At 45.9% G+C, this 17,976-nt stretch overlaps 1 protein-coding gene across 1 annotated transcript; it reads left to right on the top strand.

Annotated features, from left to right (window-relative positions):
* Positions 1-326: 326 nt before the first annotated feature.
* LOC131877953 (uncharacterized) lies at positions 327-15,605 on the top strand. The gene is made up of 4 exons (XM_059223809.1): positions 327-552; positions 4,762-8,515; positions 11,939-12,195; positions 13,866-15,605. The coding sequence occupies exons 2-4, from the start codon at positions 6,308-6,310 to the stop codon at positions 15,439-15,441; spliced, it is 4,041 nt and encodes a 1,346-aa protein (XP_059079792.1). The 5' UTR covers positions 327-552; positions 4,762-6,307; the 3' UTR covers positions 15,442-15,605.
* Positions 15,606-17,976: the final 2,371 nt, after the last annotated feature.

Consider the following 17,976-nt stretch of genomic DNA (forward strand, 5'->3'; position numbering starts at 1 on the left):
ATATTCCTCGAAAAACAGGGAACAAAAATCTTGGTTCCTTTTTCACAAGAAAGTTATTCAGCGATTCCCAGCATCCATAAACCGATTGGCGATCCTCCTACATGCGTTCACTATCCCTAAACCTCCGACTCTCAGTGCGAAGGGGCCCAATTCTCCCCCTTGCCGAACTCCAACCACGATCCGCGATCAAGACGGGAGGGAAGACCAAGAGAAGGCAGAAAAAACCTGTCGTCTCTGGATGGAGTCTAAATGGCCCGAGTTGGTATGGTATGCCTTCTCGCTTGAGCGACGAGAAAATGTTCAGTTACATTCTGGAGGTGAAACAGTTAAGAACTAGATGAGGCAAATCAACAAGTGAGAGAGTTTTGGCTTGGCAAAGCTCCGTCCAATCTCGATATATGGCCTAAGCCTGTCGGTGAGAAAGAGGTCGAATTCTTTTGTGGCACAGTGTGTGTTAGTGAATGCTATGGTCAAATGTTCCCCAGTGTCATCGAATACAAAGTATACGACCTCTCGCAGAATGACCAAACATGGCCAGTTGAACTATTTTTGGTGAGTAATCCAAATAAACTGTGTGCTTCCGAGTAGAAAGGAGGGAAACAATCGCAAGTTGACCAATTTAGGAATGACAGTGTGCTAACAGTTGCAATACCATTTTGCAAGTGTCCAACTCATCTCAAGCTTTGTGACATCAAGGCTGACTGATTTGACTGTTCTGTACGTGGATATGTATGTAGCAGAGTGGAAGTTTCAAAACAAGAGGACGTGAGTTGGTTCGGTATTAATTAGCAATACATCTTGTCACTGTTCTCCCTGTGGGAGATCCGGGGTATGGGATGGTTTTTTGATGTATGACAAGGCATTCGAAGGCCTTTGGGTTGTGAATTAATGCTTCAGGTCCCATCAAAGCAGGATTTCCCTCCATTCCAAATGAGGAGAGATCAGAATTCTAAGCACAACGAAGCGCGAACGATAAGTCCATGGGCATGGTGGGTGGACGTTAATGAACCACTCATATTGGCATGTCTTTTTATAGCGGAACATTTGCTCTTTCGGGTTTTTCCTACTTGAACTGTCGACCCCGTAAATGTCATTTATTACACGAAGATCTGAATCAGATTTCCTGCGGTTCTTTAAGTCGCTGACAAACCCTGGGAAAGTGAGACCAAGATGTCATCATGTGAGAGGACGAAAAAAAAATGGAAGATATATTATCCGTTGGCTTCTTTTGGAAAATTGCAGAAGCGCGACCAAAAGGGAAATTTTGATGCGAGATGACAAAGGCCTTTTTGTCTTGGCTGACCAAAGACTTCTTTTTTCGCGTTGCACTCGTGGCAATCAAGATTAGTGAATTGATATTGTTTTGGGAAGTCATTTCGTGTGTGTCATGAGAATTTCTCCCTTCATTCCCAATGAATTCAGGAAGAGAAAGCGACGAACGGAAGGAGTCGACGGGGAAGACGAAGACAAAGTCGAAGCAAAGAGGAGAAGGAGGAGGAGGAATTAGAACACAAGTCAAAGGGGGCAAAAGAGTCTGGATCATTGAGCAAGGGAAGGAAATTAAACCGAATATATTTGCATGATCCTCATATCCTCGTCAGGCTGACGGAGTAATAATGTCTTGTGCAATCAAGACATTCCAGGCAGGAACCCTAGTTTTAAAGTGGCCCATTACGACTCTCGCAATGATCTCAAATTCAAGAAGCCAAAGACAGCATCTGATTTTCAAAGGCTTCACGAGAATTCGTGTCTACCCTTTGATGACTCACTCACCGGAGGAACAACGAGGTTGGCCGAATTTTGATTCAAGTCGGCGTTCCAGCTATCTTTAATGGTGTGTGTGCCAATTTCGCCGGCATTTGCTCATCATTGGCAAACTCTTTCCGAAATTGGTTTTCTATCTCACGACTTTTTTCGGTCTGTCCGTTCATTGTAACCCTTTTTTTGACGGGCTCCGTTTTAGCTGTTGTTTTTAGCTATCCTCCGACTTCTGGAACGAAAGCTTCAAAATCGTTCACGGATGAAATGCTAATCGCTACCAATCTATGGATACATTGAACATTGCGCACGCAATGATAGGTGATTGTCATCAACCATTGATAGGGTACTTGGTCCGTATAAGTGAGTACGAAACCGGCATGGATGGCTGGTAACAAATTGCTCTTCTACGTTGTACGTCGCTCGAAGCACAGCAGCAAGTGAGTAGGCGTTGGCCACGATTTCTCACCAAATCCAATATCCACCATTATGGCCGGAGTTGCTTCTCAACCGGCAGTTCACAAATTGCACGTGAAATGGATGCTTTTTAAAACGTTCCATTGGCCTGAATTAGCTCGATATACTCTATGTATCCGTACGATGATATACAGTAGAGAGGAGGCACACACACATTCGTGCGTGCGTACGTACAAAAGACGTGTCATTAACTCGCCATCCATCATGGCTCAGTCATCAAAATTTGCATCCGTCCATGTATCGTTAAACCAAGTGCCGAGAATTTGGACATTGAACCAACCTTCATTCTCATCATTTATGTACGTACGTACGTCTACCCAGTTGTGCGGTTAATGACATTTTGGGCCCAACCAACATCACCTAGTTAGTCTATTCCATATTCAGATTAGCATTAAGATGAACAGAACACGAGTAATGTGGTCACTTCCGTATCCAGAACTAGGTCCAAAGTGGGATTTTTGGGAATAGAAGGTCTAGATTTGAATAGAAGTAAATGCAAAAAAATAGTGTTTGCTCCTTGTGCCGAGTTTAAAAAAAAAGCCTCGAAACTAGAAGACGTTTGATCAATGGCCCAAATTTATGGAATGGAAGTTCTACCTCACTGAATCGATTGAACGTTTCAAGCAATGGCCGGATAATCCCACACAATTTTGGATCTGAACTTTTGTGTAGGCGTCCATTGTACAAGGCCAGATTCAAAGCGGATACGATTATTCAATTTCAGGCTGCAAACTCTTGACCAATTCATGGGCATGACTCTGGACAACATTCGTAATCAAAAAGTGCACTTGAGCTTCTACTACGGTAGACCCTGAACATTGTTTAATTCTTTTAAACCTTGGTTTCTTGTGATGACCAATGAAATTTTCATGATGCTTGAGTGAGATGAAAATAAGGACCAGTTTCTAATCTACTCATTAGTAGTGATGTAAGCAATCTGACCTGCGCCGGCAAATTGCCGGCAGATTGGAATACGGTACTGCTGAGATTGGTCCCTCATTAGGGTTTTGGGTCAGAAAGTGCTTCTAGATCTGACCCGAAAAACAAACATCTGGGACCAATCTCGGCAGTACTGGATTGGAAGTTTGATCGCAAGGAGATTGGTTTACATCAGTGCTAATTAGATCCCAGACTTCATTAGACCGTTAATAAGAAGAACAACAATAAACTTTGATAGGACGAAAATTGGGCAAAGTTCAAAGCGCGGAAACCTTCAAATCAAAGGAGGTAACGTTCCGAGATTGTGAGGAAACTCGCTTTTATGGCTTTGAAACTCACTTTCCATTCCCATTCCCGTCCCAAGGTCAATCAGCATGATAATGAGAGGTACTGGCGACTGGATGGAGCAGATTCAATTTTCACATTTCCCTCATTTTACGATCGAATTTCAATTCACTTCCCATAAAAACATTGACACAGAGAGGAGCTCATTTACTATGCCACCAGATATTGAGAGATAACTTTTTAAACACAGAGACTGTTGTTCTCATTCCCGGTAAAATCCCTCTTCAGGTCAAACCGAGTAAAATAAGTCAACAAACTACGCGTCTTTTCCTTTTGTATTTGGCTTCGCTTAGATCGTTTCTCATTCTTCAATCCCAAGCGTTTCTTCCGTAAAATAAGATGATCACTTGAAATTCCATTTTTTGTGGGACCAAACCTTGAGAAGGAGTCAAAGAGCACTGATTTCTATTTGCATGCCTAGTGTGTTGTCAGCATACCTGCAATCCGACTCTGATCCCCATCCAGACGAGCATCCAGCCCAACGCTCTTGAACCAGATTTGATGAACCGATTTAACACTTTGAGAGACTTCTTAGCTGCAGGAATAGCTTCATGACCTGGTTGTGTGGCACATGCTACCTCAGAGCTAACACACGAGATGTATCTACTACATATTACTACATTTATGTACTACGTGCAGTAGAGGAGTGTTGTGCGCACTAAGCTAGATACAGAGACTAGGTGGGTCATAAATCAAATTGAGATCCTCCTTATGAGAACCATTCAACCTTGCAATGGGAGCAGAACGCCTTCTCGCCAAAGATGGAGCCAGGAAAGGAGCTTCTTTTGAACGAAAACGAAAACCCGTCGCCTCATCATGCAATGGACATGAAAAGAGTTTGCAATCTTTCCCAATTCATCCATTTGTTTGGTTGGCTGCTTGACCGATCCTCTTGTGACTTAGTAGACACACGACTGCACCACGTTCCATTTTTGGCTCGTGGATTGATGATGGTCTTTACGTCTGGCAAGAGTTCGTACGTCGGTCGTGACGTGGATTGAGTTCTTTGTCAAAGGAAATTTGCTCAGGATGAGGAAATTGATCATGTTCGACAAGGCAGGGTTGATGGCACGCTCTGAGTAAATACCTACCCAAATTGACAGGATTAAAGTGTCAAATGGGTCTTGGATTATTTAACCATCCATCATGGTTGATCCTTTTCCCCTCCCACCCGCTGGTTTGGCTACGGCTTTGATTCCCTTATCATGATCTGACATGTGTTTGTGTGTGCTTGCCTTGCAGGAAGTGAAATCCGTTCATTGGAGGGAAAATTCAAGACCACCAAAGACATCAATCTCATCCCGACCGACCGAGCGAGCGACGCTTCCTCCCCACCCTCATTCCCCTGGGTGGAGTGACTGATGAATGGGGGTCTCAATTTGGGATTCGCCAACTGTAGTGCTTGATCCCAAGGTGCAAGAAGGCCCTCTTCAGCGGATGCATTTAGCGGTGGGGCGAACACACCGCCAAGAATTCCGAGCGTGAAATTGTCTCCATATTGATGTCATTCTCGTTGCCAGATCTCTGGAGCAGAACTAGCATAACTAGCAAAACTACTAGGTATATCGAGAGGAAGTAATGCCAGGATGGTTCGACATCCAGAACTTTGAGAGCAGATCCCAATAGTGACTCCATATCCCAAAGAATAAGCAGAAGACGCTTCACTTTCCTTCGGGTAAAGTGCCAAGTCGTGCTGAGTGAAAGAACAACCCACCACCGGAATCTAAAGAAGTCGAACAAGAAGAAGAAGAAGAAGAAGACTAAGACGATGAAGTCGGTTTCACCATTGCGTTGATGCTGACATCCTCTTTCATTCTTTCGTTCTTTCGTTCTTTCTCTGTCTCTCGCCCGCTTTCCTCGTCTAATAACACCAGGGAGAGGTGAGGTCTTTATCTTGACTTGAGCAGATGCCGCAGTGTCTTTTGGAAGTGCCAATGTTGACAATCTGTCATTGAATTCATTCTTGTGAACTGATCAAACAGAAGAAATCATCTTCTGCAAGAGCATTGACGAGACTCCCTCCTCCCTTCCCTACACTACCCAAGTGATGATGATCATGATCATGATGAAGACGATGTTGTTGTAGCATTAACGCGAAACCGAACGTGAAGTCAGTTCAAGCTCTTTGTGCCAAGAAGAGGTTTTTACACTGGCTTTTGAAGACGAAATCACCGTTTCCTCCTGGCCAACCTAGAGAACAAGCAGCAAGCGGAGGGGATCGCTCGTCTCCAACCATTTTTCCCCCAGGGCTTCTCTCTCTCTCTCTCATTCTTTGATTTTTCTTTGAAATCCCGTTCGTTGAAGTCTCTCAGAGGAATTCCCGAAAGTCAAGCATCCCCCGTAAGGTTTACACAATGTGAATGGAAAAGAAGACGGAAATTCGTCACATCTTCCCTCCCCGACCTTGCAAAATGATACACGGGTAATGGTGGATGGAATTCATTTTGGAAATTCAATCTAGAAGCGGTGATGGTGTTGATAAGGAGTCAAGACCTATTGCCGTCAACGTCAAGGACTTCTTCCTCTTCTTCTGGGTGTGAATGAATCACCCCTGAAATCTGAGAAGGACATCTTCCTCGCTGATCGAGCGAGCGAGTGAGCTAGTGGTGCACCCGGTGGACCCTATCTCGAGAAATCAGCCGTGTCATCCCGTGGTGACCACTTTCGTTTCGAGTAAACCACTTACCGGGTGGCCACCCAATCTAAGTGAATAGAGGCTCGTCGGATTTCCCCCCGGATTACAAGATTCTTAGTGCCGGTCTGCCTGCCTGTGGTTCTTCCGTTCATTATGGATGCCATTTCCAGCAAGTCATCCAGTGCCTCCGTGACTCACTTTGAAGACTTTGCGGACTTTGGTCCGCATTCACCTGAACACCATGAGCGGCGTCCGCCATTGTACAATGCCGAAGACTATGTCACTGCTCTGAAAAAGTTCTGTAAATTGACAGGACTCCAGATGTATCTAGGAGATGCTGATTCATCCTCTCTTGGCCCATTTGGCAGCTCGAGTATTTCGACTCCAGCCCCGGGCGGTGGGAATGCGAATAACGCCTTTGTCAACCATCAGAATCGAAAGAATAAGAAACTGGCAGGAGGCTCGAAAGCGGAGGATGCCAGGAACTATGCCAATCCCACGATGTCTCAAGACCCGACCGAAATGGGCCTCAGACAGTTTGGCACCGTCTCAGAGTTGCTGGCCAAGTTGAAAGCCGATCTGAATTTATCGTTCCCCAGTTTTCTCCGAGAGTTCATCAGCGAGCCCAACGATGGCGTCACCTTACTGTTAGACCTGCTCAAGGCCGTTCAACTCTCTCAGACCAATATCACTGGCAGCCTCAATCAGTTGGGATCCCGGGCCAATCATGTCATGTTCAAGCGAGCCTTGAGTGATGAATTTGAGGCGCTCTTGTGTCTCAAAATATGCGCCCGAAGCGAGGACGGGGCTCTGAAGCTTGTGGACCATCCATCCGGATTGTTCACAATCGCCGTGTGCGTGATGAGCAACTACAGCCGCTCCAGGATCCTCTCTCTCCAACTCTTGTCACGGCTGTGCGATATGCCCGCAGGACACAAGCAAGTCTCTGACGCCATTTCCATGTTGAGACTGCGATTTGGCGAACCCGTTCGGTTCAAGTTCCTCGTGGGCATGCTCAATAGCTACAACTCGAGCATGTTCCAAGTGGCATGTCTGAGGTTTCTGAATCGGTTCGTGGAGACGTCTCGGGATGCCCGAGAAAGAATCATGATCCAAACCGAACTTGAGGAAGCCGGCTTCGACATTCTTCCGTTAAAGAAGTTTCTTCTCCAAACCACAAACACACGGAGCTCGGATTACCTTCGAGAGGAGCTAAATCGTTGGTCCAACAACTATGTGGACGTGAACAATCTGGTTCGCAAACTCTTGGAAGCCGAGAGGGCCAATAAAAAGCTGCGGGAAGACCTAAGCCAACTCAAGGAGAAACACAGAGGATGTGAGGATGACAGATCTCGCTCCCAATCCACCGTGGATAGGCTCCGAGATTGCTGCGACAAACTTCAAACCGAGATCGATCGTAGGGTCAAACGTGGGAGTCGATCATCACCTCCGGGGGATCAGCTCAATGAAAGGCAATCATTATCATCATCATCCATTACCGCCAACGGGGTCTCCAAGTCCAAGAAGAGTTCCAGACACTCATCCAAGACACGATCGAGCGACGAGAACTTTGGGATGCCATTCAAAAGCCAAACCACCATCCCATCGTCATCGGTCCAATCCCAAATGCATTCTCAGGACATTGTGGTTCCGACTGCCTCTGTCGACGGCATGGAAGAGGCGGACGAAGAGATTGACGAGGTCCTCCTCCTCCTCCCCACCTCCAATTTCGACCTCGACTCGCAGCCAACAAAGGAGAGAGGCAAAGGTCCCCGGTACATTCATCCCAGTGTAAATATCAGCGATGAGGCCGGTAGCATGGTAACAGTTTTGGCTACCGATGGCTACACGTGTATTACGAGCCCCGTACCGGGGCCCGAAACCCAGACTTTGAGATCCAATCAAGGCTCCTCCAACGAGAGCCAAAGACCCTCCCAAAATGCCATCGGATGCTCGGGAGACTCGGGCTTGTCCTCGGATCACTCGGTTAAATCGGCCAGCCCCGAGCATCACGGCTCCTTGAAGAGCTCGAGTTCGGAATCCGACAAATCTTCATTATCGGAAGAGGGCGTGACTCATGATCAGCTGGAAAGTGAGGACGATGAGGATCATCTGAACGAGGAGATTGATGTCATGTATGCCGAAAGGAATGTCCTTCAAGAAGAAGCCACCACCGTTGAAAGTGAGCGCATCTCAATCAGTCGATTCCGACAGAGATTCTGTCCAAGCACCAATGAGAGCACCAAGAGCAACAAAACCAATTCCTCTTCCGACATCAAACGATCAAACCATCGGAGCGGCTCCTCTGTGGGCTCTCAGTTTTATCCACCGAACTCGACAGAAAAACCCTCCTATCAAAGGGTAAGCCAAATGTTCTTCCCATTCCTCAAATTGACTAAATCGAGTACCTACGTACAGCACCCACTGAATAACAAACCAACCACTGTGTAACTGTTCCCGTTTCGAGGAAGGAAAGGAGACCCTGCATTCCGTTGGAATGGCACTTTAATGCATAAATGTAGTAGAAGTTGCTTGGGAAAAACGTCTTTGAAGACACCATCCAGCGAATCGACGACCACTGAACGGGCAACGAACTCCTCCCGTTAGAAATCAAGTGGGCCATCTCATAACGTCAGGAACGAAGGTAGCATTTTTTCTAAGCCAGCCACGAGCAAGATTGAAAGAAGAACAATATAAGAACAACCACCGCCACTGCTTCTACCACTACTACCACTAACTCTACTACTACTACCATTACTATTGCCACTATCATGACAGCTAGGGGGATGGGACAAGAACAGATAGGAGCCATCAGATGGTCAATACACCTTTTCGTTTAAATCTGGAGAGTTGTCTGCGGGAACCCGTTATTTGGGAGATGCCCACCATTCTTTTTGGGTAGAGATGTCGAGAAAGATGACAAACGGTAGGTAGATCCAAGAGCATGTGCTTGATTGCTGGCTGGCTTGCTGACTTGATCTCGTCGTCGAATAGGTAGGAGGAGGGGTTTTTGAGAAAAAAAAAACGATCGACTCATAATCGGTGATTGGGAAAACGTTCAAATTACAGGTTTATCAGTGGGTCGTTCGTTTGACGATATGTGGCTAAAGCATGCCAGAGTCAGGGAAAGTTTTTTTTTTCTTAATCAATTTCCTGGTGACGCTTTGTTTGGCTTCTTTTTTTTATATCAGCATTAAAGGCGCTCGATCCAATGAATTTCGGAAGGACAGACAACTAGCTAGCTAGCTCCATAGAGCATTGAGGGTAGAATGGTGAATGGGATGGCCGCAGATTTACTAGTCTTCGTCAGCCCACCTGAGACGATGATTCCTTTCATTTGCACTTTCACAAGCCGAGATGAGCAGGCTGATGGTCTATTAAAAAATCCTCAATAACTCCCACTCCACGATTCTGGGGGCGAAAACTCATTTTCCCCACACAATTGGTTTTTCTTTTCACTAAAGGGCTTCTTTTTTCCGAATCGTTTAGAAGCCATTCTCTGAGAGAAAATCTGATCTGTCAAAGAAATGCATTGTATTTTTAAAAAGGTGCTGCTGCTCCTTTGTACCGTTCAGGTGTAAATTGCAATCCATCTATCCTCACACACTCTTTTCTATCCTAGAGGTGCGTACTACTGTAGTTACAAGGTACATACACAAACATTGCTCAACCAAAAACGCTCTCAGCATTTCACACTTATTTCTTTCTGTCCCTTTTGGCTCATTCTTCTCCGTTTGTTTACATTCTTCATCACCTTGGCCAGAATTCCAACCCTGAAAGCCTTGCCACCAAAAATCATTTTCCGTTATGGATACGTGCTTGAATGCGTTTGATGAAAAGTCTGTCCAATCCCAGCTTTATTTGTGAGTTGTTCTGTCAAAAGCAACCGAAATTGGCCATGGGTTATTCCGTTACCACCCTATTGTTGCAGTCTAGTTCAATGGCTTGTAGCCAAGTGAATTTCAAATGGGCGTAACTGCGGATTCTCACGGCTTGTCACTTCACCTAATCCAATTGTATCCACTTGTCACTTGATAAGAAACAATCTCAGTGCCAGTGCTCTGCTACGGTTGTACCATGCCATCAATGCAATTTGTCGTGCCTTATTTGCAATTTTTGCCTGGCTAGATTAGCCTCAATCCTCTCGATGAAATCTAGTTAGTGGAAAGGGTGGGGCTTCATTTTTAACGATAAATTAGTATGAACAAGTAATACATGTCATAAGAGGCACATATTTCGTGGAGTGCAACCCATCTCTGGATTTGGGAGCACATCCTCTTCAGCTATTGGCTCTGTTAATAACCAAGTGATCAACCTCGGGGATGAGGATGAATCGAAGAGAAGCGAATAAGCAAAACAGATGAGACACTCTTGATAAACGAGGGAGAAGATGGAAAATCGAGAGATCGAGAAACAACGATACAGCTTACTACTACTGTGTTGGAGCAATGGTTGGCCAGAGAATTGGTGCAACTGCTGTCAAATCGAAGGCTGAACGAATGATGCTACCGTGATTGCATTGATGCTTCATGTGTGCAGAGATCGGAAGAAAGAGTGGCTTATCTCGGTGGCACAGATCGATCTTCAGATCTTCAATCTGCCACTATGTACAGTATGTACCCACCGTAGGTAGTGCTTCTTCAACCCAAGGAGGGTTTGAGCCGAAGAGTGTTTTGGAAGTGAACACCGATGATCATATTGGATCTCTTGAGATTTTGCACTGAACGCCAAATTGGATTACCCATTTTTATTAAGCTTTCCTCTTGTGAGGGCATCCAATTGAGTCTCAACATGAGCTAGAGCGAGCAAGGATTCTGGGGACGAACGGACCAGAGATAATGGATCATGATCATTTGAGAAGGAATTCAGGTCATGCCAGCGAGCATTGGTGCATCCTTGAGATCGCTCCCAACGACGAGATGAACGAGATGAACGAGTCGAGGGGAGGGGAAATTTGGGTTCTTATCAAATTTCTTTAAGATTTCTAATTGGCTCTGTGTCAAAGTGGCTAGCTGCCCGATGAACTAACTGCCATGACTGCCATGTCGTAGTGCCTGCTGGACTTCTTGTCTGATTGAAAAAGAGCAAAAACATATATACCTTGTTCGTTTGTAATGTCACGATGCCCTTAGCCTTCAATTGAGCTTGTAGCCCTGATCGGCCCTGTGAACACAATCCGTGTGGAGTGTCAAAAACACGGTCGAGCAATCCTTGGGAATGGGAAAGCCAGATCGAGGGGTTGTAAATGTCAGATCCTGTTCGATGATTGAATCTGGTTTTTGTCTGTTCTAGCCAATGCAACTGGCGACCTCCAGGGACTTTAAGAGGTTTTTTTAATGATTTCTTGTACCAGATTTATGCTACGGCCCTTGGTACAACGTGTATGAATGAACTTGAACGTGCGCTCATCTGTGATTTACAAGCATCCCTTCAGCTATTTATTCTACAGCATGCGTCCAATTCCTTGGAGAACCGCTTCAACCAACGTCGCCACAGCGAGGGGATCGATTCCAACGAGGATCCGGACGNTCAAACGCGCATTGACGGCGAATTGCAAATTACTTTTTCTCCTACTCCACCAAGTGACGGACAAACTCACTCAAGATTGGATCCGCCGTCTTTCCTGAATCTCAATAGGCTTTAATTTTTCACGCTCATCAATTTGGGTCCTACTCGACTCCGCAATGTGAACGAACCCCTCTTGGAAATCCCTTTGAAACGTTCTTCCCCCACACCTCAGATTGCCCAAGCATGATTCAGTCACTTTAGCTATTTATTCTACAGCATGCGTCCAATTCCTTGGAGAACCGCTTCAACCAACGTCGCCACAGCGAGGGGATCGATTCCAACGAGGATCCGGACGAGGACATCGTCCCCCGACGAACATCTCGGCCTCCAATGCGGAGCAAGAGCTCCGTGTCCGCCATGCAACATCGACGACCCATGTCTTCGCCTCCTCAGCATAAAAAGTATCAACAAACCATTCAAACCGGATTCAAAACCACGACTGAGACGGACAGGAAAACGGATGACACCAAAAGGTAGGATATCATTGGATTTGGAAATGCCCAATATGATTCGGGTTTGGGTTGGGCAGAGCGATGATTGCGTCAACATTTCACACGCCGTATCATGTGTCTCGAATGAAAGGTTGTTACATGAGCCATTTAACCTTCATGCTTGGGCTCGGGTTTGACAGGCCTCATAATTGAGGTGAGACGTCAATTCAAGGTTCTTTCGACTGGAAAGTCGAGCCTCTCGCTTGTCATCGAGGTTAATGTGATCATATTTTGTCAAATCTGGACAACCAACCCAACAAGCCTGAGAGTTGGTGGCGAGTGCCAATGCCCCCCAAAATGCATGATTCTCATCCCAATCAATGTACTGGCCCTCGACGAGCTCAGTCTCAACTCAAAGGAAACAATCACGACGGCGGTAGCTAATTATGTAGTAGATATTCATGTTCCAAATTTCAATATTTGCGCGTGAGAACCATTTCTGTTGAAAATAACAGGCTACTTATTGCTCGGTGGAATCGGCAATCTTTCACATTTGAAAGATCTTCACGGAAGGCAAACTTGTCTACAAAGATGAACATATGCCAACACAAATGGAGGTGTCCGGATTTAAATGCTTTTGAGACATTTATCAGAAGTCCACATGATCGGTTCGTTTGCAAAGAACTGGCAAATATCAAACGATCCCTGAGGAACAATTCAGATCTTGCCTTGCCTTTGGGCGGGAAATATTCAATTTTCAAAGGAAATCGAATCAATGAGAAGCCCCGTTCTCCGAGCAGTTTGTCAGAATATTCCATCCGAGCATGATCTTTCAAAACCTTCCCTCCATTTATGACCTCTAATGGTGTTGGCAATCGGACTAGGTACTTGAAAACGAGCGTGAGGTTCCAATTTCAAAGTCATGCAGCCCTCGTTGGCTAAAACAAAGGAAGTGAAATCGATCAAGACCAAATCCGGACTGTCAGGCGCATTCCCATTTCCTGACCGACTAATCAATCACACAGGATTCAAACTAACGTCCACAAGGAATTTGTGGGAAATGAAAACACCAAATCCAGTTTTGATATAACAAAGAAGTTATCAAAACAAATGAATGTGTAGCAGTTGTTTGAAAAGTGGCAGATTGTTGGTATTGGAAGCATTAAAAGAGCGTTTCATCCACAAGTAGTTTTCGGCCCTTCTTGGTAATTTCCGCTCCTTTGCGTTTGTGGTATTTTAATTCCCGAAAAGTGTTCCTGAATGGTGGCCGAGCAAACATGGCATGCTAGCAATACACACCGAGTTATCTCAATCTGCCGGTAAAACACGAAAAACCACAAGGAACATACACTAATTGAGATTGAAACTTGACCAAACTTCAATCCATGTCCTAGATTGTTAATCATAGTTGGTTGTATGGGAAATGGTTGCCAGCCCCGCCTCCTGTTTACTTGAACACTACCTTCTCTTTTCTTTTAGAGAAGCAGAATGAAAATGACGCGGGCATTTTTTGCTCCACCCACCAACTAGCGTGTGTGCGTACTTTCGCTTCACCTTTCAAGGGGGAAATGCATTTTCACTTCTATTGAAAGGGTATTGGTAATCGGGAGGCACAAAGCACTGATGCAAGATGCTTGTCTCAGAATGAAGTCGTAGTTTTTTTTTCTACTCATTTCTCACTTTCTATGAATGATTTCCCTCTTGCCTTGCAGAGAGATGATCTATCTTGACGATCTGACCGATGGCGAAACCAGTGACGGGACTCATTCTTTGAAAGAAGATGAGGTGGAGGAGGACGAAGAAGGAGAAGGGGAAACCGGGGGGCCTGCTGCAGTGGAGTTGCACGAGGATGGACCAATCCAAGATTTCATGTCCTCGAACACGAACACTTTGGAGACAATGTCCGCTCGAAGTTTCGGCTTTGTCAAACCCAGTCCCATACAACGAGAGAATGAGTTTGCTAATCGACTTCGACGACACAAGTCATTTTTCACCCCTTCCACCAACAATCGAGAGGGCCCGAAGCTGTGGATGGGCCCACAAAACCCAATGGCCATTGCTAATCGAAAAGGATTGTTGCCACGGAGGTCCGAGAGTTTCCATCACAGCCGGTCCTTGGGCGAGTTCGACTCGAATATCATGTCCGGTCCCCGACCATTCCATCCATTGGACGGAGCCGAAGGCAAGAAGTCAATGAGGGGGAAGAGTGTAGATCGATTCAAAGATTCCAATGGGTCCTGCACCACCGGCTCCAAGCCCTTGAGCAAGTCCAAATCCATGGAGTTCCTCAAGGCCAAGCTGTTGTCTCGAAAAGCCTCGACCAAGCGAAACTCCGCTTCGCCCGCACCGTCCTCTTCCAGTGGCACGCCCAGTCAACTGTTGCGGTCGGCCGATTGGGATCTGCGGAGTTCGTCACCAAATAACCGAAGTGGATTCTTTTCCACCAACTTGGGCCCCAAGTCCGTGTCACAATGGGGCTTTGGCATGCAAGATTCCCGACACAGTCCGAATGGTCGAAGTGGTGGGAGTGACGACGGCCAACAAGATTATGATTGGAGACAAGACACGCCGTTTTGGAACAAAAAAGGTCGATGGGCGCGGCCCTCGCCCACCAAGAAGGCCGTTGAAGAGGCCTGGGTCTCGGCCCAACCCTCACCGACGCCTCCCCCATTGCACATTCATCCTCAAAACGGCGGCCTGGGGCCCATCCCAGCTCCTCCTCCCTTGGGTACAACCAACCGCGTGCCCATGGGCTGGCCGGGTCAGTTTCCTCATCAAGGGCCCCTCTTGGGCGGGCACCGTAAAATGGGCCCCTTCTATCCGTCATTTCCTGTCCCTGGTGTGAACATCACTCACAAGAACATGTTCTTACCCCATGGGCCCGTTCCTTTCACCAGCTCCTACAAGTCGTTCGTTCCTGCTGCCCAGTCCAGCCCTGCTGCCTCATTCTCCGGCTCGTCGGGTTCAAACAAGGTTAAAGTCAATCCCCTTCGAAACACTTTGGATATGGATTTGGGCCCTTTGAGCGATGGGGTGAACCGCCTGGAGATAACCGAGCTTAGCGACGAGGAGCTCCTGGAATGTCCATCCCCAGATTATTCGACAATGCACACCGGTCACGTTTCTTCGTCAACTTCGCCAACTCATTCTGTGAACACGGTGATTCGCAAAGGAGGATCGGGCGGCATGGCCTGTGATCCACAGTACCCACTTCACCCACATCATTTGCAACACCACCAGGGGTCACAGTCCAAAAAGATCTTGGACATGCCTTCAGGTCTTTATTGAAGGAGCGAGCTAAGCTTCGTTCCGCCCATGGATTCCCAGGAAATGGGGGTTCACAGAAATGCGTGTGTGCGAGTTTACTGATTGTTTTAACCTCCCCATTTTTTTTTGTATGCCTATTGTCTACGATTGTTAAAGATGAATTAAAACCAAGCTAAACCCCAAAAGGCATTTTAGTTCTTTCGCACGTTTGATTGGCTGAACCATCTAAGCTTTTAACCGCCCGAAGGTCAGCAGGACGTCTGAACAAATGCTGATTACTCGAAGAGTATCTATCGTCCATTCTTCAAAGAGGGTCTGAATCATGATGAAGGGCCCCTTGTTCTCATATCTTAGCTCGTTGTCAGGCTTAATCAGCACACTCACCCTCAAAGAGCGTCCTAGTTTGTAGTCTTCTTTCATTTCAATTATTAAGCCCTCTTAGGCAAATGCGTATAATTTGGACTCAAGCGGCGCAATTATGGTCACCCTTACTCACAACCATAAATCAGGCTTACATTGCCGTATGTGGTAATGCCTAATCCTCATTAACTAATCATTGATCAAGTGGCATACAAATCCTAGGCACGTAAGGTCAGGAGAAAAATTGAGATATTTATAAGGTCAAATGAGCGAAGGCCAATATTAGTTTCACAGGAGCATACATAGTTCACACTAGCCAATGATACCCCGTCAAAGGTTTTCATCAACCCAAGTTTGGCCGATTTCCCGTGTCAAGAGGACCAATACTCCGTCCATTGTTCGAGAGGTCCTTCCACCGGATAATCTCTGAGATAATTTCACTTTGAATAACGCACAATGACGACCGACTTGAGGAACGAACCTGTCGTAAGCCAAATAGAACGGAAGGGCAATAAATTGCTTCAGGTCTTTCAAGCTGCATGCAGGCACGAACGCTATGATTCTTTCACCAATGGGCTCATTTTTTACCTATGGAGCAGCTAACCTTCCCAATCGATCACGCCAGCCAGAATTCAAATTCAATCCTGTCGCACCTGTATGTGAATGATTTTGCTTTTGACGACACCTTACCCCAAAGGCTGTCGTCTATCTAATCCTCGTCAAAAGCGTCTTCCTTCATGTTTGAAATGTCCAAGACATCATTCATCTCCAATCAAGCCATCCGGAGCTACTACACGAAACTTTAACTAAAGCACCGTTCATTCTCTTTTACCGAGCCTCTGCCAGACTACAAAGTGATGGAGAATAATCCCCCTTTTGGGGCTCACCTTCTTCGTGCGTGTGGCAATCATCTCCTTAGTGTGTTCGCCGGTTGAGAGTGAGACCCTGATCAAGGAATGGAGCATGAAGCAGAGTGCTTGGAGGTTTTTTGGGCGTCGATCCTGGATCCCACCCAATCTAATCTACTTTCATTCGTCGAACAAGTGAACGAGTGAACAAGCTCCACGCGTGAATTAAGAATCCGATTGTCAAGATGGATTGGTGGAATACGCAGAAGAGGAGGCGGAGGAGGGCATGTTGAAACCGTTTCCACTCAATTCTCTTACCAAGTACGTGCCCATCACATATCACGACATTAACCGAGAAATTGGTCCTCGGTACAAATTCAAGTCAGATCATAAAAAAGCGCTCAATTATAGGAGGGTAAATGTGATTTCATGTCCACAGCCTTGGACTTTTCATCGGCACGAAAAACTTCAGGATTGGGAGCGCATTTTCAATTATCCAATTCCATGCGAATAACAACCCCTGTGATTTGACCAAATGTATGCAATCATCGCTACGAAATGGATGCGATGGCCTTGGATTCAGCAATGCATAATTACTGCTGCAGCCATGATAGTCCATGGGATGAAAAATGACTGCCAAACGAGGTGATGACAAGCGATCGATGCCTCGCCATACAGATGTAATTGCCTTAACTTTATACTCTACCTGCAGTGTTCATTCACATTAAACAAAAAACAAAACATTTTAAAGGTGAGAAAGACCAATCAGAGAAAGAGAGAGAGAGAGAGAGAGAAATAAAATGGCTTTGTGTGAAGTTGTGAACCACATTTGCGGTGATGAAGCTCGTACATCAAACCATCTTTACGTTAAAGACGTGGAAAATGATGGTGAGTTCCAGCTTCATCACCCATCTCTGCTGGAGATCACTTCAAATCGCAGCTCCACACCATGGACAGTGGCACGATTAAGGCTCTTCAAAAGTCACTCATAGTCAGCAAAAGATCCACAAAATACCTCTGGATCAATACCTGAAAGCACGCGGAAGGTCAAGCCTAATCAAGGCATTGCGAATTGTGGCCATAAGGGGAGAGTGTTAATGGTAAAGAGGAATGATTCCGCATCAGACCACTTGGTTTCCAACAATAGTCGATTGTTTCTTCCAAGAAAAAGTCAAATATTACTCCATCCATCGTCGTTGGCCGGAATCTTGTGTCGTGTTGCGAGAATTGCATGTACACGTACTGTACAGTACCTAAGTCCTGGATGCATTATTTCCGAAACAAATGGACAAGAGCGAATTGGCAATGGTTCCAGAGTTGAGAAGCAATTGTTCCTCGACCAATCGTT

The sequence above is a fragment of the Tigriopus californicus genome, chromosome 3 (genome assembly GCF_007210705.1).
Source record: "Tigriopus californicus strain San Diego chromosome 3, Tcal_SD_v2.1, whole genome shotgun sequence".
Classification (NCBI taxonomy): domain Eukaryota; kingdom Metazoa; phylum Arthropoda; class Copepoda; order Harpacticoida; family Harpacticidae; genus Tigriopus; species Tigriopus californicus.